Source organism: Pristiophorus japonicus, chromosome 20, assembly GCF_044704955.1.
Source record: "Pristiophorus japonicus isolate sPriJap1 chromosome 20, sPriJap1.hap1, whole genome shotgun sequence".
Classification (NCBI taxonomy): domain Eukaryota; kingdom Metazoa; phylum Chordata; class Chondrichthyes; family Pristiophoridae; genus Pristiophorus; species Pristiophorus japonicus.
This window is the reverse complement of record NC_091996.1, coordinates 16751939-16778452: the sequence shown is the minus strand read 5'-3', so window position 1 is coordinate 16778452 and position 26514 is coordinate 16751939. Positions and strand designations below refer to the sequence as shown.

Here is a 26514-nt window from a genome sequence, read left to right as displayed (position 1 = left end):
TTTGTAGCTGTTAAATTTTTGAAAATTTTTAAATAAAAGCACATTGCCATCAGCGCTGAGGCTTCTTGCAGCCTTCTCACTGTCTCCTCCCCCCCCCCCCTCCCCTCCGCGGGAACGCAACAGCTGTTTAATTCCCCCCCCCCCCCCACGGGAACGAACGCCTGCAGCATTCTCCGTGCCTGAAGCACTTTCACACAGGTAGGAAGATGGTTTATTTAATCGTTTCTTTGCTTATAAATGTTTATTCAGGTTGGATTTATTTGTATAATATTTGTAGAAGTATAAATAAGGATTTATTGTAGAATTTAATGACTTCCCTTCCCCCCCCCCCCCCCCCCCACCTCGTTCTGGACGCCTAATTTGTAACCTGCGCCTGATTTTTTAATGTGTAGAACAGGTTTTTTCAGTTCTACAAAAATCTTCACTTGCTCCATTCTAAGTTAGTTTGGAGTACGTTTTCACTGTGGAAACTTTGAAATCAGGCGTCAGTGGCCGGACACGCCCCCTTTTGAAGAAAAAATTCTGTTCCAAAGTAGAACTGTTCTACCTGACTAGAACTGCAGAAAAAAAAATGTGGAGAATTGCGATTTCTAAGATAGTCCGTTCTCCACCAGTTGCTCCTAAAAATCAGGCGCAAATCATGTGGAAACTTGGGCCCAGGATAGGCCATCTAGCCCCTCGAGCCTGCTCCGCCATTCAATAAGATCATGGCTGATCTGGCCGTGGACTCAGCTCCACTTACCCGCCCGCTCCCCATAACCCTTAATTTCCTTATTGGTTAAAAATCTATCTATCTGTGACTTGAATACATTCAATGAGCTAGCCTCAACTGCTTCCTTGGGCAGAGAATTCCACAGATTCACAACCCTCTGGGAGAAGAAATTCCTTCTCAACCCTCTGGGAGAAGAAATTCCTTCTCAACTCGGTTTTAAATTGGCTCCCCAGTCGTGCCCCCTAGTTCTAGTCTCCCGGACCAGTGGAAACAACCTCTCTGCCTCTATCTTGTCTATCCCTTTCATTATTTTAAATGTTTCTATAAGATCACCCCTCATCCTTCTGAACTCCAACAAGTAAAGACCCAGTCTACTCAATCTATCATCATAAGGTAATCCCCTCATCTCCGGAATCAGCCGAGTGAATCATCTCTGTACCCCCTCCAAAGCCAGTATATCTTTCCTTAAGTAAGGTGACCAAAACTGCACGCAGTACTCCAGGTGCGGCCTCACCAATACCCTATACAGTTGCAGCAGGACCTCCCTGCTTTTGTACTCCATCCCTCTCGCAATGAAGGCCAACATTCCATTCACCTTCCTGATTACCTGCTGCACCTGCAAACTAACTTTTTGGGATTCATGCACAAGGACCCCCAGGTCCCTCTGCACCTCAGCATGTTGTAATTTCTCCTCATTCAAATAATATTTCCTTTTACTGTTTTTTTTCCCCAAGGTGGATGACCTCACACTTTCTAACATTGTATTCCATCTGCCAAACCGTAGCCCATTCGCTTAACCTATCCAAATCTCTTTGCAGCCTCTCTGTGTCCTCTACACAACCCGCTTTCCCACTAATTTTTGTGTCATCTGCAAAATTTTGTTACACTACACTCTGTCCCCTCTTCCAGGTCATCTATGTATATTGTAATCAGTTGTGGTCCCAGTACCGTCCCTGTGGCACACCACTAACCACCGATTTCCACCCCGAAAAGGACCCATTTATCCCGACTCTCTGCTTTCTGTTCGCCAGCCAATTCTCTATCCATGCTAATACATTTCCTCTGACTCCGCGTACCTCTATCTTCTGCAGTAACCTTTTGTGTGGCACCTTATCGGATGCCTTTTGGAAATCTAAATACACCACATCCATCGGTACACCTCTATCCACCATGCTCGTTATATCCTCAAAGAATTCCAGTAAATTAGTTAAACATGATTTCCCCCTTCATGAATCCATGCTGCGTCTGCTTGATTGCACTTTTCCTATCTAGATGTCCCGCTATTTCTTCCTTAATAAAAGCTTCAAGCATTTTCCCCACTACAGATGTTAAACTAACCGGCCTATAGTTACCTGCCTTTTGTCTGCCCCCTTTTTTAAACAGAGGCGGTACATTAGCTGCTTTCCAATCCGCTAGTACCTCCCCAGAGTCCAGAGAATTTTGGAAGATTATAACGAATGCATCTGCTATAACTTCCGCCATCTCTTTTAATACCCTGGGATGCATTTCATCAAGACTAGGGGACTTGTCAACCTTTTTGTTTCTTGCCTTTGTTTACTTGGCCTTCCACTATTGATTTTTACCTTTCTACCATGTTTCTGACTCCATATTACTTCGCCATGTCTCGCTGCATAGGTTCCCATCCCCGTCATATTAGTTTAAACACTCCCGAACTGCGTTAGCAAATGTTACCCCTAGGACATCAGTTCCAGTCCTGCCCAAGTGCAGACCGTCCCTTTTGTACAGGTCCCACTTCCCCCAGAACTGGTTCCAATGTCCCAGGAATTTGAATCCCTCCCTCTTGCACCACTGCTCAAGCCACGTATTTATTCTAGCTATCCTGCTCCCTCTACTCTGATTAGCACGTGGCACTGGTAGCAATCCAGAGGTTACTATCTTTGAGGTCCTACTTTTTAAATTTAACTCCTAGCTCCCTAAATTCAGACACCATCAGTAAGCAATCATACTGGAAACATCTTTTTCCTCTCGGCCTCTAAAAAGCACTGTTCTAATGCAGTGTTCACCCTCTCCCTTTTTCTAGATTATCATGCACTTTACCACCATACCTAGCTAAATCCATCTCTGAGTTCAGCTACAGGGGAATGATCCAGTGGGAGATGAAAGGGAGTGACTTTATTTGATTTGTTCTACATATGGGGCAGTACCTCATCTCCATTTGGGCCCTAGCCTCGAAAGCATGTGTGAGGTCAATGAATTTACTGTGTGGGAAATTGCAGGAGAAAAGGTAGCACATTAAAGCACATTATGTTGGATTTCCAGGATTGAAAAAAATTTCAAGGGGTTTCCAAGCAGTAGTTTGGCTGCCTTATTTTCTCTGGAGTATACATACCTTCAAAAGGATACATGGCTTTGCATGTGCCAATTGTTACCAGTGTTTCTTCATCATCAAACTCATCATCAAATTCGCTCTGTGCTGCAACTTTTAACTGAGGGTCCTGGTTCTGTTCTTCGGTGTAACTACCATCAGGACTGCTCAAGAAAGAAATACACACAGTAACTATAGAACAGCATTACCTAAAATACACACCAGCAGATCCACAGACAACTGCTGCATAAGGCTAATTGGAGTTGGTGCAGGCAGTAAAGCAATGCAACGCCACACAACAGGATACTGGATTCATACCATGACCATCAATATTTTTCTGCAGCACAGCAATTAATGGACCAAATGAAATACTTATTTAAAATCACTGTGAATCATTTTATTTAAATTAAAAAATTACGGCAAGTAATCCAGTGCAGCACAACATGCCACGAAAAACCCCACAAGTTTCTACATGTCATCTATGCTGCAACTGCTGCAATTTTGCATTAAAAAGTACCGGAGCCCAGAGAATACAAGTTTTTGAGCCAAATGTGTATAATGCACCCATCATTTTTTCGACAGGTTAGGATTTGAAACTATACATATATTTATCATCTTTAGAGTGGAATGAATACATTATCCAATCTGGAAATTACTTGGTTTCCAATGTTAGACAAGAAAGCTTATCTTGCAGTTGTGCTTCCTTACTTGACACTTGAAAAATGCATCAAAAATGACTCTGGTTGTGTCTTTGAATAATTATGCCAATCATTAGTTTTATGATATTCAAGTGGCAGGGGGAAAAAAAAACAGCTTTGAGCTGACTTTCACACTTGGAGCCAATTTTTTTCAATTTGGGTCTTGATTCCAAAATGGACATTGAAAAATCAATAAGGAGCTAAAAAAAAGTAAGGAAAAATATTTAAAATTTTCTTTTAAGAAAGAAACATTAAATAGCAACATTAGAATACAATAGTCAAAAAAATTAAAATAAAAAAATGAAACTAAAAGAATGAGTCAGTCGGGAAAAGTGAGCACAACAAAAGTGTTATAAATTTTATTTAAAATTATATAAGTACTAGAAGGCTATTAACACACTAAACCTACCAATACGACGACAACCACCACCACCAGAGTTGATGTATTACTGTAATATTAGAGTTTATTGCAGCATCACAATGCTCAAGCTGAAAATATATTTAAAACCAACTGGCCCAAGATGCCTAGAATTCCTTGCCAGTATTGTAACTGTTCAAACAATCTGTCTGATGCATACTGGTCCCAACTCCCTCACCATCTGCTGGAGTAAGACTAACTGGGGAACAGCTTCAGGATGCAAACGTTTGGGAACTGCTGTACCACATTTGTAAAATACTAACTTTTGGCAAGGTAACAGGAGTGTTTTTATTCATTTTTTTAATATTGAAAATAGTAAGTAGGAAGAGGTGATTACAAGGAAATGATTAATCAAGGAGTACCGATGATGACATCAACATAGAAACAAGAGTAAGCGATTCAGCCCCTTGAGTCTGTTCCACCAGTCAATTAGATTATGGCTGATCTGTACCTCAACTCCATTTACCTGCCTTTGTTCCATATCCATTAATACCCTTACCTAACAAAAATCTATTAACGTCAGTCTTGAAATTTTCAATTGTTCTTGCCTCAACAGCTTTTTGAGTGTTCCAGATTTCAACAACCCTTGGTTCGTATCAATTTATGTTGCCTTAAATTAGATTATTTCCTTTGAATTCAGTTCAACACTATTATAATGCATAATTTGGCATCTTCTGGTGGATATTGTAGTAGATATTGATGATAAGGTTGCTCCATGAAATTGATGATTCCTAATGTACTCACTAAAGAGTTAAATTGTGACTAATCACTAAGACTACCAGAATTTAATTTTCAACCAATTGGTGGAAAACTAACGATAACATTAACCAAACCACAGAGAGGGAGTTTCCATTCTGAATCTACACTGTGTTTGTGAATTTTGAGTGAGGAGGGCATGATCGAATAGCCAGCCATCATTCATTGTCAATCCTTTCATTTGAAGGAATGCCATTTGGGCAAGGTGCTGGAGGTCTGCTGTCGTCCATGAAACATTAATGAGTACAAGTCAGTACCTAAGAGAAGGGTGGAAATAAAGGAATTTACCATTGTTGGACATTTAGTCAACCTTCCTTTGTGTCAAGTTGTCAATTTTCAGGAGTGTGGTATTAACAGGAACCTCTGTTGAGGTCATACTGTTAATGAATGATTATGTTACACCTTGAAAAACAGCTCTCATAACAAGTAGCAAAAATTAAATTCACAAGAACACATGGGGTTCATCTACATAGATCATTAAAATGTCATGGATAGGTATAGCTAATAATCAAAATGGCTAATAGAATCTAGAGGACAAGAATACAAGGGGGTAGAAGTTATGCTACTGTAGCTATACAAAGCCTAGGTTAGACCACATCTGGATTACTGTGCGCAGTTCTGGACACCACACCTTCGGAAGGATATATTGGCATTGGAGGGAGTGCAGCATGAATTTACCAGAATGATACCCGGACTCCAAGGGTTAAATTACGAGGAGCGATTACACTACCTCAGGTTTGTACTCCCTGGAATTTAAAAGACTGAGAAGTGATTTGATTGACGTTTTCAAGTTATTAAGAGGAACAGATAGGGTAGACAGAGAGAAGCTATTTCCGCTGGTTGAGGAGTCTAGGATTATTAGGGGGCACCAATGTTCCTTTTAATTTGCGCGACTGCATGGTGCTCCAGGGATCCCATGCATCTGCCTTTTCAATGTAAAAACCGCACTCTCTTCTGCAAAAACCGCACTCTCTTCTGCAAACAATTGATTCCAAGTCAATTGTTAATTTTAAAATCTGAGATTGATCGATTTCTGTCAACCAAAGGTATTAAGGGATATGGGGCAAAGGCAGGTATATGGAGTTAGGCCACAGATCAGCCATGATCTCACTGAATGGCAGAACAGACTTGAGGGGCTAAATGGCCAACCACAGTTCCGATCAACTGTAGAACACAACATATTGGTAGATTAATGCATCAGGTCATTCTCAATTCTATTCTTTTCTAAATAATTTATCCCATTTTAAATTACAATATATACAACTTTACATTATCAATGTTCTTTAGGAGTAAATGGGGAATTCATATAGTACTATTTCACACAATGGTCAACAGACCTGTGAATTACGTTACCAGAAAAAGTTATTAAAGCACATGATACAAACGGGTTTGAGGCATAACCAGATATGTTTTTGTAGAAGGAAGTGATAGATGAATACGATGAGAAGGCAGATTTTAATCACTCAAAAAGGTTGTTGCACGAAGTGGCCTTTGTCTGTTCCAAAATGTTCAATGTTTCCTATTTATGGACCGGTTCAAGTTTCAATCTTGCAATGTAAAATGCACCATCACCTTGGGGATCCTGACCTCTGTTAATTCACATACTTCTCATCACACATCTTATTCAAGAAGTTGTTAGTGCAATTAGTAACCATACTGTACCTCTCACGGTCTTGTGCACAGTTGTTGACAACAGTGCTCTGCAACTCATATAGCTCACTCTGTCGTCGTGGCTGATCAGTCTTGGCTGGTAAACGGCCTTCTACCTCAGCAAGCCATGCCTGAAAACAATTGGAGGCAGGTGACCAAAATACAAGATACAAGAGCGAGGTAGCTTTAACACAGGGGACTGAATTATTTTCTCTATCATTCTGAAAAGAACAGCAAATCATTTTTCAAATTGTGCAGAAATAACCAATGGCTACAGATTACAATAAAGATTAGATTTAATTAGTGTGACTTGATGTGCTTGCAAATATCATGTTTAAAGCTGTTGAGATTGCATAACGATTGATTGCAGCACACGATGTATTAACCCAGGCGAGATGAAGTGGGAAGGCAGCAACAGGCACTGACACTTTGGTGGCTCAGTTGATAACTGCACTACTGTGTATGAAGTGATGCAAACCAGAGGTTCCATTTTCAATTCCTGGTCTGTGCTCAGTTGATCTTCGCTAGAATGGCAGTAGGGGAGCTACAATTTACACATTTCACCACTCCTGCTCTTTGAAGGATGAAGGCATTGTGACAATTTCATACAGACCTCGTGTTGAAATGCAACATCCTTTGCAGATTGTTACACACAATCTGCATATTCAAGGGCTGAAAGCCCTTTTTGTTGAGAACGCTGACAGGGTTGATTGCAGCACCTCGCAAAGCAATGTGGTTGCTACCTAATGCATCCGGGTACTTCAGAAAGCCAGTAAAACTGCATGGCTTTATCTTGCTGATGCCAAAGTCAATGAAATCCCCAGCTCTCCTGTAAACTTTGCAAATACATACTATAATTATACCCTGGCTGATGTTAGAGACCCCCTATGGCTGCCTCAAATGATCTGTTGCCATAAAAGTTGAGCGCGGTCATTACCCTTCATAGCCACAGAGAGCAGTGTGGGCAGATAACTATAGCTGTAGATCCTCATGCAATAGGTATCCTCCTCACTTAGATCCTCATCTCAACTGCGGTCCCTGTATATTCATTGGGGGCAGGAAATATCTGGTGGGATATCTCCTTAAATGCAGCCTCAGCCTTCTTTCTTTACATTCTCCCTCATAGGGAATGTGACACCTGCTCTTGAGAATTCTCATATTCACACAGGCAGTCGGAAGTCAGTCAAAGGCTGTGCAGGCCACTTTTTTTTTAAAATCCCAAAGTGGGTCCAGCTGCAATAATTGCTCCTCAAACTTTCTGCACAAAAACTCCTAATTTCTGTCAGTCTCAACTGATCCTTATATTTTTTATTTGAATTGACCACAACTGCAATGCAAGCATAAAATCAGGAAATTCAAGGCTGCTGTGCCAGGGCCCTCACCATCATATATATTCAAATGAGCAGCAGGGAGACTGTGGGCATAATGCTGGAAGGGTCAAATCACATTGGGAAATTCACTGGATCAATTATGGGACAGAAAACCTGCAAAAATGGCTTCTGCCACAATTTGCTAGCCAAACTAATAACCTGCCCCGACTTTAGGCTATGGACACCAAAAACATTGTGGAATTTCAGGGCCAGTGTGTAGAACTTCACATGATGTGACGTCATGATGCTCCAGCCCAGTGACCTCGTAAATGGGATCTGGGGGCAGTATACAAGTTCCTGATATCACTGGACTAGGACATCATGATGTCACATAAAAGAGAATTCTAGACAAAATGGCTTCACCTTGAGCGCTTCCATTTGGCTGTTCCAAATCATAAAACAAGAGCCAACTGCAAGACATAAATGTGCAGTAAAGTCTGTTTATAACATTTATAATTATGCAATTGCTTATGTGGAATGTACTTGACCTTTTGTGAATATCAAAAAGCATACGGCAATCAGTAAAATTCTCTGCCATAGTTTCACTGACAAAGTGCTTATTTTCAACTCTCTTTCCTGAAGAGATTAGGAGCAGGAACTGTGGCTGGTTTGCTTCTTTCCTAGCACGAGGTACTGAAGCTAATTGTAGCATTTCCTACCCCCATCTTGGATAAAACCAACTAACAGCATAGACCAGAGATCAAATTGGCTGAAGAATTTTGAAGTTAGTTAATTGTAAATAAATGCATGTGGATAGCTGGTGCAATTCAACCCAATGCAAGAATTGGAAACGTGGCAATGTTTTCTCCATGCAGATTAAATCTTAGTTTAAATCTTTTGCTGCTGGGAATCAGGGGCTGTTGATCCAGTTAAGGTTTGGGGGAAACAGGAATACACTACTCAAGCATTCGTGCTAGAAGCCAAATTGATTTTTGATTTATTTCAAATGTCAAGCTTCAATATAATCCACTAATAAAGCTTGAGATTTAATTCTTGGTTGTTTAAAACAGTCCAAATATTTTTTCGGGGGGTGGGGGGGGTGGATTTTTCTGTTAAACAAGTTGAGCCAATATTGTAAAGCAGAATATTCTTTTCAACACAATATACAAGTTTAGCAGTCCTAGCTCAGGTATAGTGATCAACAATGTGCTTTAATACCCAACTTTGGAAGAGCAGCACTTCACCCAAGGCCTGAGTGAGATTGCAGATGCATTGTATAATCAAGAATGGAATTAAAAAAGCAGAAAAATATTGGAAATACAATCGGTTAACATTTGAAAACAGAAAAATTGAATGAATGTTTCAGTAGATACCTTTTGTTTCTATTTTAGATTTCCGAAATTCACCGTTTCTTTTAACTTTACATTTCTGACAAAGAATCAACAGCACCTTAAATTAATTTAATATATAGCCGATGACGATCAGAGAGCCACCCTATGTCTACACTGGATTTTAACTCGGTATCCCCAGATGTAAGAGCTGTGATGCACATCTGCACATATGGAATAATTTGGTTAGCTTCTTTTTCCACTCTCAAAGACTGAAGTATTGACTGCAATTTATAGTCACCAGGGGGCGCAACAATACTGAATAATGTGCTGGAGACCTGATCCAGCGTAAAACCTGTTTTCAAGCAATCTTGAGCTTGTTATCTTGCTGCGAATATTCAGTTAACAGTCAGTGACTGGAGTTTGACATTGTCCTAAATGGGCTTCCTTCCAGACCAGTTCAAACTGTCACAGGACAGGAGAGTGGAGAGCACCAGTTCCCACTGTCACAGGACGGGAGAGTGGAGAGCACCAGTTCCCACTGTCACAGGACGGGAGAGTGGAGAGCACCAGTTCCAACTGTCACAGGACAGGAGAGTGGAGAGCACCAGTTCCCACTGTCACAGGACGGGAGAGTGGAGAGCACCAGTTCCAACTGTCACAGGACGGGAGAGTGGAGAGCACCAGTTCCAACTGTCACAGGACAGAGAGTGGAGAGCACCAGTTCCCACTGTCACAGGACAGAGAGTGGAGAGCACCAGTTCCAACTGTCACAGGACAGAGAGTAGAGAGCACCAGTTCATGCTGTCACAGGACGGGAGAGTGGAGAGCACCAGTTCCCACTGTCACAGGACAGAGAGTGGAGAGCACCAGTTCCCACTGTCACAGGACAGAGAGTGGAGAGCACCAGTTCAAGCTGTCACAGGACGGGAGCGTGGAGAGCACCAGTTCCCACTGTCACAGGACAGAGAGTGGAGAGCACCAGTTCCCACTGTCACAGGACAGGAGAGTGGAGAGCACCAGTTTCCACCGTCACAGGACAGAGAGTGGAGAGCACCAGTTCCCACTGTCACAGGACAGAGAGTGGAGAGCACCAGTTCCCACTGTCACAGGACAGAGAGTGGAGAGCACAGTTCCAACTGTCACAGGACAGAGAGTGGAGAGCACCAGTTCCCACTGTCACAGGACAGAGAGTGGAGAGCACCAGTTCCCACTGTCACAGGACAGAGAGTGGAGAGCACCAGTTCAAGCTGTCACAGGATGGGAGAGTGGAGAGCACCAGTTCCCACTGTCACAGGACAGAGAGTGGAGAGCACCAGTTCAAGCTGTCACAGGACGGGAGAGTGGAGAGCACCAGTTCCCACTGTCACAGGACAGAGAGTGGAGAGCACCAGTTCAAGCTGTCACAGGATGGGAGAGTGGAGAGCACCAGTTCCCACTGTCACAGGACAGAGAGTGGAGAGCACCAGTTCCCACTGTCACAGGACAGGAGAGTGGAGAGCACCAGTTCCCACTGTCACAGGACAGAGAGTGGAGAGCACCAGTTCTCACTGTCACAGGACGGGAGAGTGGAGAGCACCAGTTCCCACTGTCACAGGACAGAGAGTGGAGAGCACCAGTTCCAACTGTCACAGGACAGGAGAGTGGAGAGCACCAGTTCCAACTGTCACAGGAGAGAGAGTGGAGAGCACCAGTTCCCACTGTCACAGGACAAGAGAGTGGAGAGCACCAGTTCCCACTGTCACAGGACAGAGAGTGGAGAGCACCACTTCCCACTGTCACAGGACAGAGAGTGGAGAGCACCAGTTCCAACTGTCACAGGACAGGAGAGTGGAGAGCACCAGTTCCAACTGTCACAGGAGAAAGAGTGGAGAGCACCAGTTCCAACTGTCACAGGACGGGAGAGTGGAGAGCACCAATTCCAACTGTCACAGGACAGAGAGTGGAGAGCACCAGTTCCCACTGTCACAGGACAGAGAGTGGAGAGCACCAGTTCAAGCTGTCACAGGACGGGAGAGTGGAGAGCACCAGTTCCCACTGTCACAGGACAGAGAGTGGAGAGCACCAGTTCCCACTGTCACAGGACAGAGAGTGGAGAGCACCAGTTCAAGCTGTCACAGGACGGGAGAGTGGAGAGCACCAGTTCCCACTGTCACAGGACAGAGAGTGGAGAGCACCAGTTCCAACTGTCACAGGACAGAGAGTGGAGAGCACCAGTTCCCACCGTCACAGGACAGGAGAGTGGAGAGCACCAGTTCCCACTGTCACAGGAGAGAGAGTGGAGAGCACCAGTTCCCACTGTCACAGGACAAGAGAGTGGAGAGCACCAGTTCCCACTGTCACAGGACAGAGAGTGGAGAGCACCACTTCCCACTGTCACAGGACAGAGAGTGGAGAGCACAGTTCCAACTGTCACAGGACAGAGAGTGGAGAGCACCAGTTCCCACTGTCACAGGACAGAGAGTGGAGAGCACCAGTTCCCACTGTCACAGGACAGAGAGTGGAGAGCACCAGTTCAAGCTGTCACAGGATGGGAGAGTGGAGAGCACCAGTTCCCACTGTCACAGGACAGAGAGTGGAGAGCACCAGTTCAAGCTGTCACAGGACGGGAGAGTGGAGAGCACCAGTTCCCACTGTCACAGGACAGAGAGTGGAGAGCACCAGTTCAAGCTGTCACAGGATGGGAGAGTGGAGAGCACCAGTTCCCACTGTCACAGGACAGAGAGTGGAGAGCACCAGTTCCCACTGTCACAGGACAGGAGAGTGGAGAGCACCAGTTCCCACTGTCACAGGACAGAGAGTGGAGAGCACCAGTTCTCACTGTCACAGGACGGGAGAGTGGAGAGCACCAGTTCCCACTGTCACAGGACAGAGAGTGGAGAGCACCAGTTCCCACTGTCACAGGACAGAGAATGGAGAGCACCAGTTCCAACTGTCACAGGACAGGAGAGTGGAGAGCACCAGTTCCAACTGTCACAGGACAGAGAGTGGAGAGCACCAGTTCCCACTGTCACAGGACAAGAGAGTGGAGAGCACCAGTTCCCACTGTCACAGGACAGAGAGTGGAGAGCACCAGTTCCCACTGTCACAGGACAGAGAGTGGAGAGCACCAGTTCCAACTGTCACAGGACAGGAGAGTGGAGAGCACCAGTTCCAACTGTCACAGGAGAGAGAGTGGAGAGCACCAGTTCCCACTGTCACAGGACAAGAGAGTGGAGAGCACCAGTTCCCACTGTCACAGGACAGAGAGTGGAGAGCACCACTTCCCACTGTCACAGGACAGAGAGTGGAGAGCACCAGTTCCAACTGTCACAGGACAGGAGAGTGGAGAGCACCAGTTCCAACTGTCACAGGAGAGAGAGTGGAGAGCACCAGTTCCAACTGTCACAGGACGGGAGAGTGGAGAGCACCAATTCCAACTGTCACAGGACAGAGAGTGGAGAGCACCAGTTCCCACTGTCACAGGACAGAGAGTGGAGAGCACCAGTTCAAGCTGTCACAGGACGGGAGAGTGGAGAGCACCAGTTCCCACTGTCACAGGACAGAGAGTGGAGAGCACCAGTTCCCACTGTCACAGGACAGAGAGTGGAGAGCACCAGTTCAAGCTGTCACAGGACGGGAGAGTGGAGAGCACCAGTTCCCACTGTCACAGGACAGAGAGTGGAGAGCACCAGTTCCAACTGTCACAGGACAGAGAGTGGAGAGCACCAGTTCCCACTGTCACAGGACAGAGAGTGGAGAGCAGCAGTTCCCACTGTCACAGGACAGAAAGTGGAGAGCACCAGTTCAAGCTGTCACAGGATGGGAGAGTGGAGAGCACCAGTTCCCACTGTCACAGGACAGAGAGTGGAGAGCACCAGTTCAAGCTGTCACAGGACGGGAGAGTGGAGAGCACCAGTTCCCACTGTCACAGGACAGAGAGTGGAGAGCAGCAGTTCCCACTGTCACAGGACAGAAAGTGGAGAGCACCAGTTCAAGCTGTCACAGGATGGGAGAGTGGAGAGCACCAGTTCCCACTGTCACAGGACAGAGAATGGAGAGCACCAGTTCAAGCTGTCACAGGATGGGAGAGTGGAGAGCACCAGTTCCCACTGTCACAGGACAGAGAGTGGAGAGCACCAGTTCCCACTGTCACAGGACAGAGAGTGGAGAGCACCAGTTCCCACTGTCACAGGACAGAGAGTGGAGAGCACCAGTTCAAGCTGTCACAGGATGGGAGAGTGGAGAGCACCAGTTCCCACTGTCACAGGACAGAGAGTGGAGAGCACCAGTTCCCACTGTCACAGGACAGGAGAGTGGAGAGCACCAGTTCCCACTGTCACAGGACAGAGAGTGGAGAGCACCAGTTCTCACTGTCACAGGACGGGAGAGTGGAGAGCACCAGTTCCCACTGTCACAGGACAGAGAGTGGAGAGCACCAGTTCCAACTGTCACAGGACAGGAGAGTGGAGAGCACCAGTTCCAACTGTCACAGGAGAGAGAGTGGAGAGCACCAGTTCCCACTGTCACAGGACAAGAGAGTGGAGAGCACCAGTTCCCACTGTCACAGGACAGAGAGTGGAGAGCACCACTTCCCACTGTCACAGGACAGAGAGTGGAGAGCACCAGTTCCAACTGTCACAGGACAGGAGAGTGGAGAGCACCAGTTCCAACTGTCACAGGAGAGAGAGTGGAGAGCACCAGTTCCAACTGTCACAGGACGGGAGAGTGGAGAGCACCAATTCCAACTGTCACAGGACAGAGAGTGGAGAGCACCAGTTCCCACTGTCACAGGACAGAGAGTGGAGAGCACCAGTTCAAGCTGTCACAGGACGGGAGAGTGGAGAGCACCAGTTCCCACTGTCACAGGACAGAGAGTGGAGAGCACCAGTTCCCACTGTCACAGGACAGAGAGTGGAGAGCACCAGTTCAAGCTGTCACAGGACGGGAGAGTGGAGAGCACCAGTTCCCACTGTCACAGGACAGAGAGTGGAGAGCACCAGTTCCAACTGTCACAGGACAGAGAGTGGAGAGCACCAGTTCCCACCGTCACAGGACAGGAGAGTGGAGAGCACCAGTTCCCACTGTCACAGGAGAGAGAGTGGAGAGCACCAGTTCCCACTGTCACAGGACAAGAGAGTGGAGAGCACCAGTTCCCACTGTCACAGGACAGAGAGTGGAGAGCACCACTTCCCACTGTCACAGGACAGAGAGTGGAGAGCACAGTTCCAACTGTCACAGGACAGAGAGTGGAGAGCACCAGTTCCCACTGTCACAGGACAGAGAGTGGAGAGCACCAGTTCCCACTGTCACAGGACAGAGAGTGGAGAGCACCAGTTCAAGCTGTCACAGGATGGGAGAGTGGAGAGCACCAGTTCCCACTGTCACAGGACAGAGAGTGGAGAGCACCAGTTCAAGCTGTCACAGGACGGGAGAGTGGAGAGCACCAGTTCCCACTGTCACAGGACAGAGAGTGGAGAGCACCAGTTCAAGCTGTCACAGGATGGGAGAGTGGAGAGCACCAGTTCCCACTGTCACAGGACAGAGAGTGGAGAGCACCAGTTCCCACTGTCACAGGACAGGAGAGTGGAGAGCACCAGTTCCCACTGTCACAGGACAGAGAGTGGAGAGCACCAGTTCTCACTGTCACAGGACGGGAGAGTGGAGAGCACCAGTTCCCACTGTCACAGGACAGAGAGTGGAGAGCACCAGTTCCCACTGTCACAGGACAGAGAATGGAGAGCACCAGTTCCAACTGTCACAGGACAGGAGAGTGGAGAGCACCAGTTCCAACTGTCACAGGACAGAGAGTGGAGAGCACCAGTTCCCACTGTCACAGGACAAGAGAGTGGAGAGCACCAGTTCCCACTGTCACAGGACAGAGAGTGGAGAGCACCAGTTCCCACTGTCACAGGACAGAGAGTGGAGAGCACCAGTTCCAACTGTCACAGGACAGGAGAGTGGAGAGCACCAGTTCCAACTGTCACAGGAGAGAGAGTGGAGAGCACCAGTTCCCACTGTCACAGGACAAGAGAGTGGAGAGCACCAGTTCCCACTGTCACAGGACAGAGAGTGGAGAGCACCACTTCCCACTGTCACAGGACAGAGAGTGGAGAGCACCAGTTCCAACTGTCACAGGACAGGAGAGTGGAGAGCACCAGTTCCAACTGTCACAGGAGAGAGAGTGGAGAGCACCAGTTCCAACTGTCACAGGACGGGAGAGTGGAGAGCACCAATTCCAACTGTCACAGGACAGAGAGTGGAGAGCACCAGTTCCCACTGTCACAGGACAGAGAGTGGAGAGCACCAGTTCAAGCTGTCACAGGACGGGAGAGTGGAGAGCACCAGTTCCCACTGTCACAGGACAGAGAGTGGAGAGCACCAGTTCCCACTGTCACAGGACAGAGAGTGGAGAGCACCAGTTCAAGCTGTCACAGGACGGGAGAGTGGAGAGCACCAGTTCCCACTGTCACAGGACAGAGAGTGGAGAGCACCAGTTCAAGCTGTCACAGGACAGAGAGTGGAGAGCACCAGTTCAAGCTGTCACAGGACGGGAGAGTGGAGAGCACCAGTTCCCACTGTCACAGGACAGAGAGTGGAGAGCACCAGTTCCAACTGTCACAGGACAGAGAGTGGAGAGCACCAGTTCCCACTGTCACAGGACAGAGAGTGGAGAGCACCAGTTCCCACTGTCACAGGACAGAGAGTGGAGAGCACCAGTTCCAACTGTCACAGGACAGAGAGTGAAGAGCACCAGTTCCAACTGTCACAGGACAGAGAGTGGAGAGCACCAGTTCCCACTGTCACAGGACAGAGAGTGGAGAGCACCAGTTCAAGCTGTCACAGGACGGGAGAGTGGAGAGCACCAGTTCCCACTGTCACAGGACAGAGAGTGGAGAGCACCAGTTCCCACTGTCACAGGACAGAGAGTGGAGAGCACCAGTTCAAGCTGTCACAGGATGGGAGAGTGGAGAGCACCAGTTCCCACTGTCACAGGACAGAGAGTGGAGAGCACCAGTTCAAGCTGTCACAGGACGGGAGAGTGGAGAGCACCAGTTCCCACTGTCACAGGACAGAGAGTGGAGAGCACCAGTTCAAGCTGTCACAGGACGGGAGAGTGGAGAGCACCAGTTCACACTGTCACAGGACAAGAGAGTGGAGAGCACCAGTTCCCACTGTCACAGGACAGAGAGTGGAGAGCACCAGTTCCCACTGTCACAGGACAGAGAGTGGAGAGCACCAGTTCAAGCTGTCACAGGACGGGAGAGTGGAGAGCACCAGTTCCCACTGTCACAGGACAGAGAGTGGAGAGCACCAGTTCCCACTGTCACAGGACAGAGAGTGGAGAGCACCAGTTCAAGCTGTCACAGGATGGGAGAGTGGAGAGCACCAGTTCCCACTGTCACAGGACAGAGAGTGGAGAGCACCAGTTCAAGCTGTCACAGGACGGGAGAGTGGAGAGCACCAGTTCCCACTGTCACAGGACAGAGAGTGGAGAGCACCAGTTCCAACTGTCACAGGACAGAGAGTGGAGAGCACCAGTTCCCACCGTCACAGGACAGAGAGTGGAGAGCACCAGTTCCCACTGTCACAGGACAGAGAGTGGAGAGCACCAGTTCCAACTGTCACAGGACAGGAGAGTGGAGAGCACCAGTTCCAACTGTCACAGGAGAGAGAGTGGAGAGCACCAGTTCCCACTGTCACAGGACAAGAGAGTGGAGAGCACCAGTTCCCACTGTCACAGGACAGAGAGTGGAGAGCACCACTTCCCACTGTCACAGGACAGAGAGTGGAGAGCACCAGTTCCAACTGTCACAGGACAGGAGAGTGGAGAGCACCAGTTCCAACTGTCACAGGAGAGAGAGTGGAGAGCACCAGTTCCAACTGTCACAGGACGGGAGAGTGGAGAGCACCAATTCCAACTGTCACAGGACAGAGAGTGGAGAGCACCAGTTCCCACTGTCACAGGACAGAGAGTGGAGAGCACCAGTTCAAGCTGTCACAGGACGGGAGAGTGGAGAGCACCAGTTCCCACTGTCACAGGACAGAGAGTGGAGAGCACCAGTTCCCACTGTCACAGGACAGAGAGTGGAGAGCACCAGTTCAAGCTGTCACAGGACGGGAGAGTGGAGAGCACCAGTTCCCACTGTCACAGGACAGAGAGTGGAGAGCACCAGTTCCAACTGTCACAGGACAGAGAGTGGAGAGCACCAGTTCCCACTGTCACAGGACAGAGAGTGGAGAGCACCAGTTCCCACTGTCACAGGACAGAGAGTGGAGAGCACCAGTTCCAACTGTCACAGGACAGAGAGTGAAGAGCACCAGTTCCAACTGTCACAGGACAGAGAGTGGAGAGCACCAGTTCCCACTGTCACAGGACAGAGAGTGGAGAGCACCAGTTCAAGCTGTCACAGGACGGGAGAGTGGAGAGCACCAGTTCCCACTGTCACAGGACAGAGAGTGGAGAGCACCAGTTCCCACTGTCACAGGACAGAGAGTGGAGAGCACCAGTTCAAGCTGTCACAGGATGGGAGAGTGGAGAGCACCAGTTCCCACTGTCACAGGACAGAGAGTGGAGAGCACCAGTTCAAGCTGTCACAGGACGGGAGAGTGGAGAGCACCAGTTCCCACTGTCACAGGACAGAGAGTGGAGAGCACCAGTTCAAGCTGTCACAGGACGGGAGAGTGGAGAGCACCAGTTCACACTGTCACAGGACAAGAGAGTGGAGAGCACCAGTTCCCACTGTCACAGGACAGAGAGTGGAGAGCACCAGTTCCCACTGTCACAGGACAGAGAGTGGAGAGCACCAGTTCCAACTGTCACAGGACAGGAGAGTGGAGAGCACCAGTTCCAACTGTCACAGGAGAGAGAGTGGAGAGCACCAGTTCCAACTGTCACAGGACGGGAGAGTGGAGAGCACCAGTTCCAACTGTCACAGGACAGAGAGTGGAGAGCACCAGTTCCCACTGTCACAGGACAGAGAGTGGAGAGCACCAGTTCAAGCTGTCACAGGACGGGAGAGTGGAGAGCACCAGTTCCCACTGTCACAGGACAGAGAGTGGAGAGCAGCAGTTCCCACTGTCACAGGACAGAAAGTGGAGGGCACCAGTTCAAGCTGTCACAGGATGGGAGAGTGGAGAGCACCAGTTCCCACTGTCACAGGACAGAGAGTGGAGAGCACCAGTTCAAGCTGTCACAGGATGGGAGAGTGGAGAGCACCAGTTCCCACTGTCACAGGACAGAGAGTGGAGAGCACCAGTTCCCACTGTCACAGGACAGAGAGTGGAGAGCACCAGTTCCAACTGTCACAGGACAGAGAGTGAAGAGCACCAGTTCCAACTGTCACAGGACAGAGAGTGGAGAGCACCAGTTCCCACTGTCACAGGACAGAGAGTGGAGAGCACCAGTTCAAGCTGTCACAGGACGGGAGAGTGGAGAGCACCAGTTCCCACTGTCACAGGACAGAGAGTGGAGAGCACCAGTTCCCACTGTCACAGGACAGAGAGTGGAGAGCACCAGTTCAAGCTGTCACAGGATGGGAGAGTGGAGAGCACCAGTTCCCACTGTCACAGGACAGAGAGTGGAGAGCACCAGTTCAAGCTGTCACAGGACGGGAGAGTGGAGAGCACCAGTTCCCACTGTCACAGGACAGAGAGTGGAGAGCACCAGTTCCAACTGTCACAGGACAGAGAGTGGAGAGCACCAGTTCCCACCGTCACAGGACAGAGAGTGGAGAGCACCAGTTCCCACTGTCACAGGACAGAGAGTGGAGAGCACCAGTTCCAACTGTCACAGGACAGAGAGTGAAGAGCACCAGTTCCAACTGTCACAGGACAGAGAGTGGAGAGCACCAGTTCCCACTGTCACAGGACAGAGAGTGGAGAGCACCAGTTCAAGCTGTCACAGGACGGGAGAGTGGAGAGCACCAGTTCCCACTGTCACAGGACAGAGAGTGGAGAGCACCAGTTCCCACTGTCACAGGACAAGAGAGTGGAGAGCACCAGTTCCCACTGTCACAGGACAGAGAGTGGAGAGCACCAGTTCCCACTGTCACAGGACAGAGAGTGGAGAGCACCAGTTCCAACTGTCACAGGACAGAGAGTGGAGAGCACCAGTTCCCACTGTCACAGGACAGAGAGTGGAGAGCACCAGTTCAAGCTGTCACAGGACGGGAGAGTGGAGAGCACCAGTTCCCAGTGTCACAGGACAGAGAGTGGAGAGCACCAGTTCCCACTGTCACAGGACAGAAAGTGGAGAGCACCAGTTCAAGCTGTCACAGGATGGGAGAGTGGAGAGCACCAGTTCCAACTGTCACAGGACAGAGAGTGGAGAGCACCAGTTCAAGCTGTCACAGGATGGGAGAGTGGAGAGCACCAGTTCCCACTGTCACAGGACAGAGAGTGGAGAGCACCAGTTCCAACTGTCACAGGACAGAGAGTGGAGAGCACCAGTTCCCACCGTCACAGGACAGAGAGTGGAGAGCACCAGTTCCCACTGTCACAGGACAGAGAGTGGAGAGCACCAGTTCCCACTGTCACAGGACAGAAAGTGGAGAGCACCAGTTCCAACTGTCACAGGACAGAGAGTGAAGAGCACCAGTTCCCACTGTCACAGGACAGAGAGTGGAGAGCACCAGTTCAAGCTGTCACAGGACGGGAGAGTGGAGAGCACCAGTTCCCACTGTCACAGGACAGAGAGTGGAGAGCACCAGTTCCCACTGTCACAGGACAGAGAGTGGAGAGCACCAGTTCAAGCTGTCACAGGACGGGAGAGTGGAGAGCACCAGTTCCCACTGTCACAGGACAGAGAGTGTAGAGCACCAGTTCCCACTGTCACAGGACAAGAGAGTGGAGAGCACCAGTTCAAGCTGTCACAGGACGGGAGAGTGGAGAGCACCAGTTCACACTGTCACAGGACAAGAGAGTGGAGAGCACCAGTTCCCACTGTCACAGGACAGAGAGTGGAGAGCACCAGTTCAAGCTGTCACAGGATGGGAGAGTGGAGAGCACCAGTTCCCACTGTCACAGGACAGAGAGTGGAGAGCACCAGTTCAAGCTGTCACAGGACGGGAGAGTGGAGAGCACCAGTTCCCACTGTCACAGGACAGAGAGTGGAGAGCACCAGTTCAAGCTGTCACAGGACGGGAGAGTGGAGAGCACCAGTTCACACTGTCACAGGACAAGAGAGTGGAGAGCACCAGTTCCCACTGTCACAGGACAGAGAGTGGAGAGCACCAGTTCCCACTGTCACAGGACAGAGAGTGGAGAGCACCAGTTCCAACTGTCACAGGACAGGAGAGTGGAGAGCACCAGTTCCAACTGTCACAGGAGAGAGAGTGGAGAGCACCAGTTCCAACTGTCACAGGACGGGAGAGTGGAGAGCACCAGTTCCAACTGTCACAGGACAGAGAGTGGAGAGCACCAGTTCCCACTGTCACAGGACAGAGAGTGGAGAGCACCAGTTCAAGCTGTCACAGGACGGGAGAGTGGAGAGCACCAGTTCACACTGTCACAGGACAAGAGAGTGGAGAGCACCAGTTCCCACTGTCACAGGACAGAGAGTGGAGAGCACCAGTTCCCACTGTCACAGGACAGAGAGTGGAGAGCACCAGTTCCAACTGTCACAGGACAGGAGAGTGGAGAGCACCAGTTCCAACTGTCACAGGAGAGAGAGTGGAGAGCACCAGTTCCAACTGTCACAGGACGGGAGAGTGGAGAGCACCAGTTCCAACTGTCACAGGACAGAGAGTGGAGAGCACCAGTTCCCACTGTCACAGGACAGAGAGTGGAGAGCACCAGTTCAAGCTGTCACAGGACGGGAGAGTGGAGAGCACCAGTTCCCACTGTCACAGGACAGAGAGTGGAGAGCAGCAGTTCCCACTGTCACAGGACAGAAAGTGGAGAGCACCAGTTCAAGCTGTCACAGGATGGGAGAGTGGAGAGCACCAGTTCCCACTGTCACAGGACAGAGAGTGGAGAGCACCAGTTCAAGCTGTCACAGGATGGGAGAGTGGAGAGCACCAGTTCCCACTGTCACAGGACAGAGAGTGGAGAGCACCAGTTCCCACTGTCACAGGACAGAGAGTGGAGAGCACCAGTTCCAACTGTCACAGGACAGAGAGTGAAGAGCACCAGTTCCAACTGTCACAGGACAGAGAGTGGAGAGCACCAGTTCCCACTGTCACAGGACAGAGAGTGGAGAGCACCAGTTCAAGCTGTCACAGGACGGGAGAGTGGAGAGCACCAGTTCCCACTGTCACAGGACAGAGAGTGGAGAGCACCAGTTCCCACTGTCACAGGACAGAGAGTGGAGAGCACCAGTTCAAGCTGTCACAGGATGGGAGAGTGGAGAGCACCAGTTCCCACTGTCACAGGACAGAGAGTGGAGAGCACCAGTTCAAGCTGTCACAGGACGGGAGAGTGGAGAGCACCAGTTCCCACTGTCACAGGACAGAGAGTGGAGAGCACCAGTTCCAACTGTCACAGGACAGAGAGTGGAGAGCACCAGTTCCCACCGTCACAGGACAGAGAGTGGAGAGCACCAGTTCCCACTGTCACAGGACAGAGAGTGGAGAGCACCAGTTCCAACTGTCACAGGACAGAGAGTGAAGAGCACCAGTTCCAACTGTCACAGGACAGAGAGTGGAGAGCACCAGTTCCCACTGTCACAGGACAGAGAGTGGAGAGCACCAGTTCAAGCTGTCACAGGACGGGAGAGTGGAGAGCACCAGTTCCCACTGTCACAGGACAGAGAGTGGAGAGCACCAGTTCCCACTGTCACAGGACAAGAGAGTGGAGAGCACCAGTTCCCACTGTCACAGGACAGAGAGTGGAGAGCACCAGTTCCCACTGTCACAGGACAGAGAGTGGAGAGCACCAGTTCCAACTGTCACAGGACAGAGAGTGGAGAGCACCAGTTCCCACTGTCACAGGACAGAGAGTGGAGAGCACCAGTTCAAGCTGTCACAGGACGGGAGAGTGGAGAGCACCAGTTCCCAGTGTCACAGGACAGAGAGTGGAGAGCACCAGTTCCCACTGTCACAGGACAGAAAGTGGAGAGCACCAGTTCAAGCTGTCACAGGATGGGAGAGTGGAGAGCACCAGTTCCAACTGTCACAGGACAGAGAGTGGAGAGCACCAGTTCAAGCTGTCACAGGATGGGAGAGTGGAGAGCACCAGTTCCCACTGTCACAGGACAGAGAGTGGAGAGCACCAGTTCCAACTGTCACAGGACAGAGAGTGGAGAGCACCAGTTCCCACCGTCACAGGACAGAGAGTGGAGAGCACCAGTTCCCACTGTCACAGGACAGAGAGTGGAGAGCACCAGTTCCCACTGTCACAGGACAGAAAGTGGAGAGCACCAGTTCCAACTGTCACAGGACAGAGAGTGAAGAGCACCAGTTCCCACTGTCACAGGACAGAGAGTGGAGAGCACCAGTTCAAGCTGTCACAGGACGGGAGAGTGGAGAGCACCAGTTCCCACTGTCACAGGACAGAGAGTGGAGAGCACCAGTTCCCACTGTCACAGGACAGAGAGTGGAGAGCACCAGTTCAAGCTGTCACAGGACGGGAGAGTGGAGAGCACCAGTTCCCACTGTCACAGGACAGAGAGTGTAGAGCACCAGTTCCAACTGTCACAGGACAGGAGAGTGGAGAGCACCAGTTCCCACCGTCACAGGACGGGAGAGTGGAGAGCACCAGTCGCCACTGTCACAGGACAGAGAGTGGAGAGCACCAGTTCAAGCTGTCACAGGACGGGAGAGTGGAGAGCACCAGTTCCCACTGTCACAGGACAGAGAGTGGAGAGCACCAGTTCAAACTGTCACAGGACGGGAGAGTGGAGAGCACCAGTTCAAACTGTCACAGGACAGAGAGTGGAGAGCACCAGTTCCCACTGTCACAGGGGCATCCAGTCGTGCCCCGGTAACTGCCCCCAAAGGAAGTGGAGTGTGGGAAATTGCACTCCGCTTCCATTGAGGGGTGGTAAGGCCAATTCTGCGGCGGAAGCAGGACTTCCACGCTGGGGGCTAAAACTCCCTGCCCCAGAAGGTTACTGCCCCCAAGATAGGAGCCTGTGCGGGGAGGCAGAGGGAAGATGAGGGGAGACGGGGGCGGGGGATGGAGGGGAGAGTGGTGGAGGTGGGGGGCGGAGAAACCCAGGCCGGGGGACAGGAGGGGCTTCATTGCAGCGAAGGTCTTGGGGGAGGGGGCGAAGTGTGTTGGAGGGGCAGGCCTGGGGGCTCTGTGCCTCGGTGTGGGGAGTGTTCAGAGTGGGGTGGACGGGTTGACTGCGCAGATGGCGATTGGTGGATGTGGTGTGGTTGGCGTGGCACCGGGGTGGCCGGGGCTGGGGGCTCGACATCCGGGGGTGTTCGGCATTTGGGAAAGATTCTGACGGGACGGGGTGGGTTGGGTGCGGGGGGAGTGTTCCCGGTGTTGGGTGGGTCTGGAGCCGGGGGGGTGGCACACTCTTGGGATGAGGGGGGGGGGTGTGGGCTGTTTGGGGCTGGGATTGGGAGAGACTTCTTCACTCGGGGAGTTGTTGGCCTGTGGGGTTCCCTGCCGCGGAGAGTTGTTGATGCCAGTTCATTGGATGTGTTCGGGAGGGAGTTGGATGTGGTCCTTGCGGTTGGGGGGGGGGGGGGTCGGGGAGGTGTAGAGTGGGCTTGGGGGGGGAGGGGAGGTGCTGGGGTGGGTGATCAGCCATGATCTTGTTGAATGGTGGTGCAGGCTCGAAGGGCCGAATGGCCTACGCCTGCACCTATTTTCTATGTTTCTATGTTTCCCACAACTCCTGAGGTTGTTGGCTATGCCTATGTGTATCTGGATATAGAAACATAAAAAATAGGTGCAGGAGTAGGCCATTCGGCCCTTTGAGCCTGCACCACCATTCAATATGATCATGGCTGATCATGCAACTTCAGTACCCCATTCCTGCTTTCTCTCCATACCCCTTTGATCCCTTTAGCTGTAAGGGCCACATCTAATTCCCTTTTGAATATGTCTAACGAACTGGCCTCAACAACTTTGTGGTACAGAATTCCACAGGTTCACAATTCTCTGAGTGAAGAAGTTTCTCCTCATCTCGGTCCTAAATGGCTTAACCCTTATCCTTATACTGTGACCTCTGGTTCTGGACTTTCCCAACATCGGGAACATTCTTCCTGCATCTAACCTGTCCAATCCGGTCAGAATTTTTTATGTTGCTATGAGATCCCCTCTCATTCTTCTAAATTCCAGTGAATATAAGCCTAGTTGATCCAGTCTTTCTTCATACGTCAGTCCTGCCATCCCGGGAATCAGTCTGGTGAATCTTGGCTACACTCCCTCAATAGCAAAAATATCCTTCCTCAGATTAGGAGACCAAAACTGTACACAATATTCAAGGTGTGGCCTCACCAAGGCCCTGTACAACTGCAGTAAGACCTCCCTGCTCCTATACTCAAATCCTCTCGCTATGAAGGCCAACATGCCATTTGCCTTCTTCACCGCTTGCTGTACCTGCATGCCAACTTTCAATGACTGATGTACCATGACACCCAGGTCTGGTTGCACCTTCTCTTTTCCTAATCTGTCACCATTCAGATAATATTCTGCCTCCCTGTTTTTGCCACCAAAGTGGATAACCTCACATTTATCTATATGATACTGCATCTGCCATGCCTTTTGACAGTCCAAATACACCACATCCATTGGTTCTACCTTGTCCACTCGACTCGTTACATCCCCTCAAAATTTTAGAAGATTTGTCAAGCATGATTTTCCTTTCATAAATCCATGCTGACTTGGACCGATCCTGTCACTGCTTTCCAAATGCGCTGCTATTACGTCTTTAATAATTGATTCCAACATTTTCCCCACTACCGATGTCAGGCTAACCGGTCTATAATTCCCTGTTTTCTCTCTTCCCTCCTTTTTAAAAAGTGGCGTTATATTAGCTACCCTCCAATCCATAGGAAGTGATCCAGAGTCTATAGAATGTTGGAAGATGACAACCAATGTGTCCACTATTTTTAGGGCCACTTCCTTAAGTACTCCGGGATGCAGACTATCAGACCCTGAGGATTTATCGGCCTTCAATCCCATCAATTTCCCCAACACAATTTCCTGACTAATAAGGATTTCCTTCAGTTCCTCCTTCTCGCTAGAACCTCGGTCCCCTAGTATTTCCGGAAGGTTATTTGTGTCCTCCTTCGTGAAGACAGAACCAAAGTATTTGTTCAATTCTTTGTTCCCATTATAAAGTCATCTCATTTTGATTGCAAGGGACCTACATTTGTCTTCACTAATCGTTTTCTGTTCACATATCTATAGAAGCTTTTGCAGTCAGTTTTTATGTTCCCGGCAAGCTTACTCTCATACTTTATTTTCCCCCTCCTAATTAAACCCTTTGTCCTCCTCTGCTGAATTCTAAATTTCTCCCAGTCCTCAGGTTTGCTGCTTTTTCTGGCCAATGTATATGCCTCTTCCTTGGATTTAACACTATCCCTAATTTCCCTTGTTAGCCACGGGTTGAGCCACCCTCCCCTTTTTATTTTTACGCCAGACAGGGATGCACAATTGTTGAAGTTCATCCATGTGATCTTTAAATGTCTGCCATTGCCGATCCACCGTCAACCTTTTAAGTATCATTCGCCAGTCTATCCTAGCCAATTTACATCTCATACCATCGAAGTTACCTTTCCTTAAGTTCAGGACCCTCGTCTCTGAATTAACTGTGTCACTCTCCATCTTAATAAAGAATTCAACCATATTATGGTCACTCTTCTCCAAGGGGCCTCGCACAACAAGATTGTTAATTAATCTTCTCTCATTACACAAGACCCAATCTAGGATGGCCTGCTCGCGAGTTGATTCGACATATTGGTCTCGAAAACCATCTCTTACACATAAGAACATAAGAATTAGGAACATGAGTAGGCCATCCAGCCCCTCGAGCCTGTTCCGCCATTCAAAAAGTTCATGGCTGATCTGGCCGTGGACTCAGCTCCACTTACCCGCCCGCTCCCCATAACCCTTAATTCACTTATTGATTAAAAATCTATCTATCTGTGATTTGAATACATTCAATGAGCTAGCCTCAACTGCTTCCTTGGGCAGAGAATTCCACAGATTCACAACCCTCTTGGAGAAGAAATTCCTTCTCAACTCGGTTTTAAATTGGATGCCCCGTATTTTGAGGCTGTGCCCCCAAGTTCGAGTCTCCCCGACCAGTGGAAACAACCTCTCTGCCTCTATCTGTCTATCTCTTTCATTATTTTAAATGTTTCTGTAAGATCACCCCTCATCCTTCTGAACTCCAACGAGTAAAGACCCAGTCTACTCAATCTATCATCA

At 49.4% G+C, this 26514-nt stretch overlaps 1 protein-coding gene across 6 annotated transcripts in view; it reads right to left on the bottom strand.

Annotated features, from left to right (window-relative positions):
• fnbp1b (formin binding protein 1b) overlaps positions 1-26514 on the bottom strand; it is a 337119-nt gene that overhangs the window by 8873 nt on the left and 301732 nt on the right. For all 6 annotated transcript variants that reach the window (XM_070863799.1, XM_070863797.1, XM_070863796.1 and 3 more), the window contains 2 exons: positions 6573-6691; positions 3063-3202 (listed from right to left, as the gene is read on the bottom strand). In XM_070863799.1, coding sequence (XP_070719900.1) covers positions 3063-3202; positions 6573-6691 — 259 coding nt within the window. The remainder of the gene's footprint in view (positions 1-3062; positions 3203-6572; positions 6692-26514) is intronic.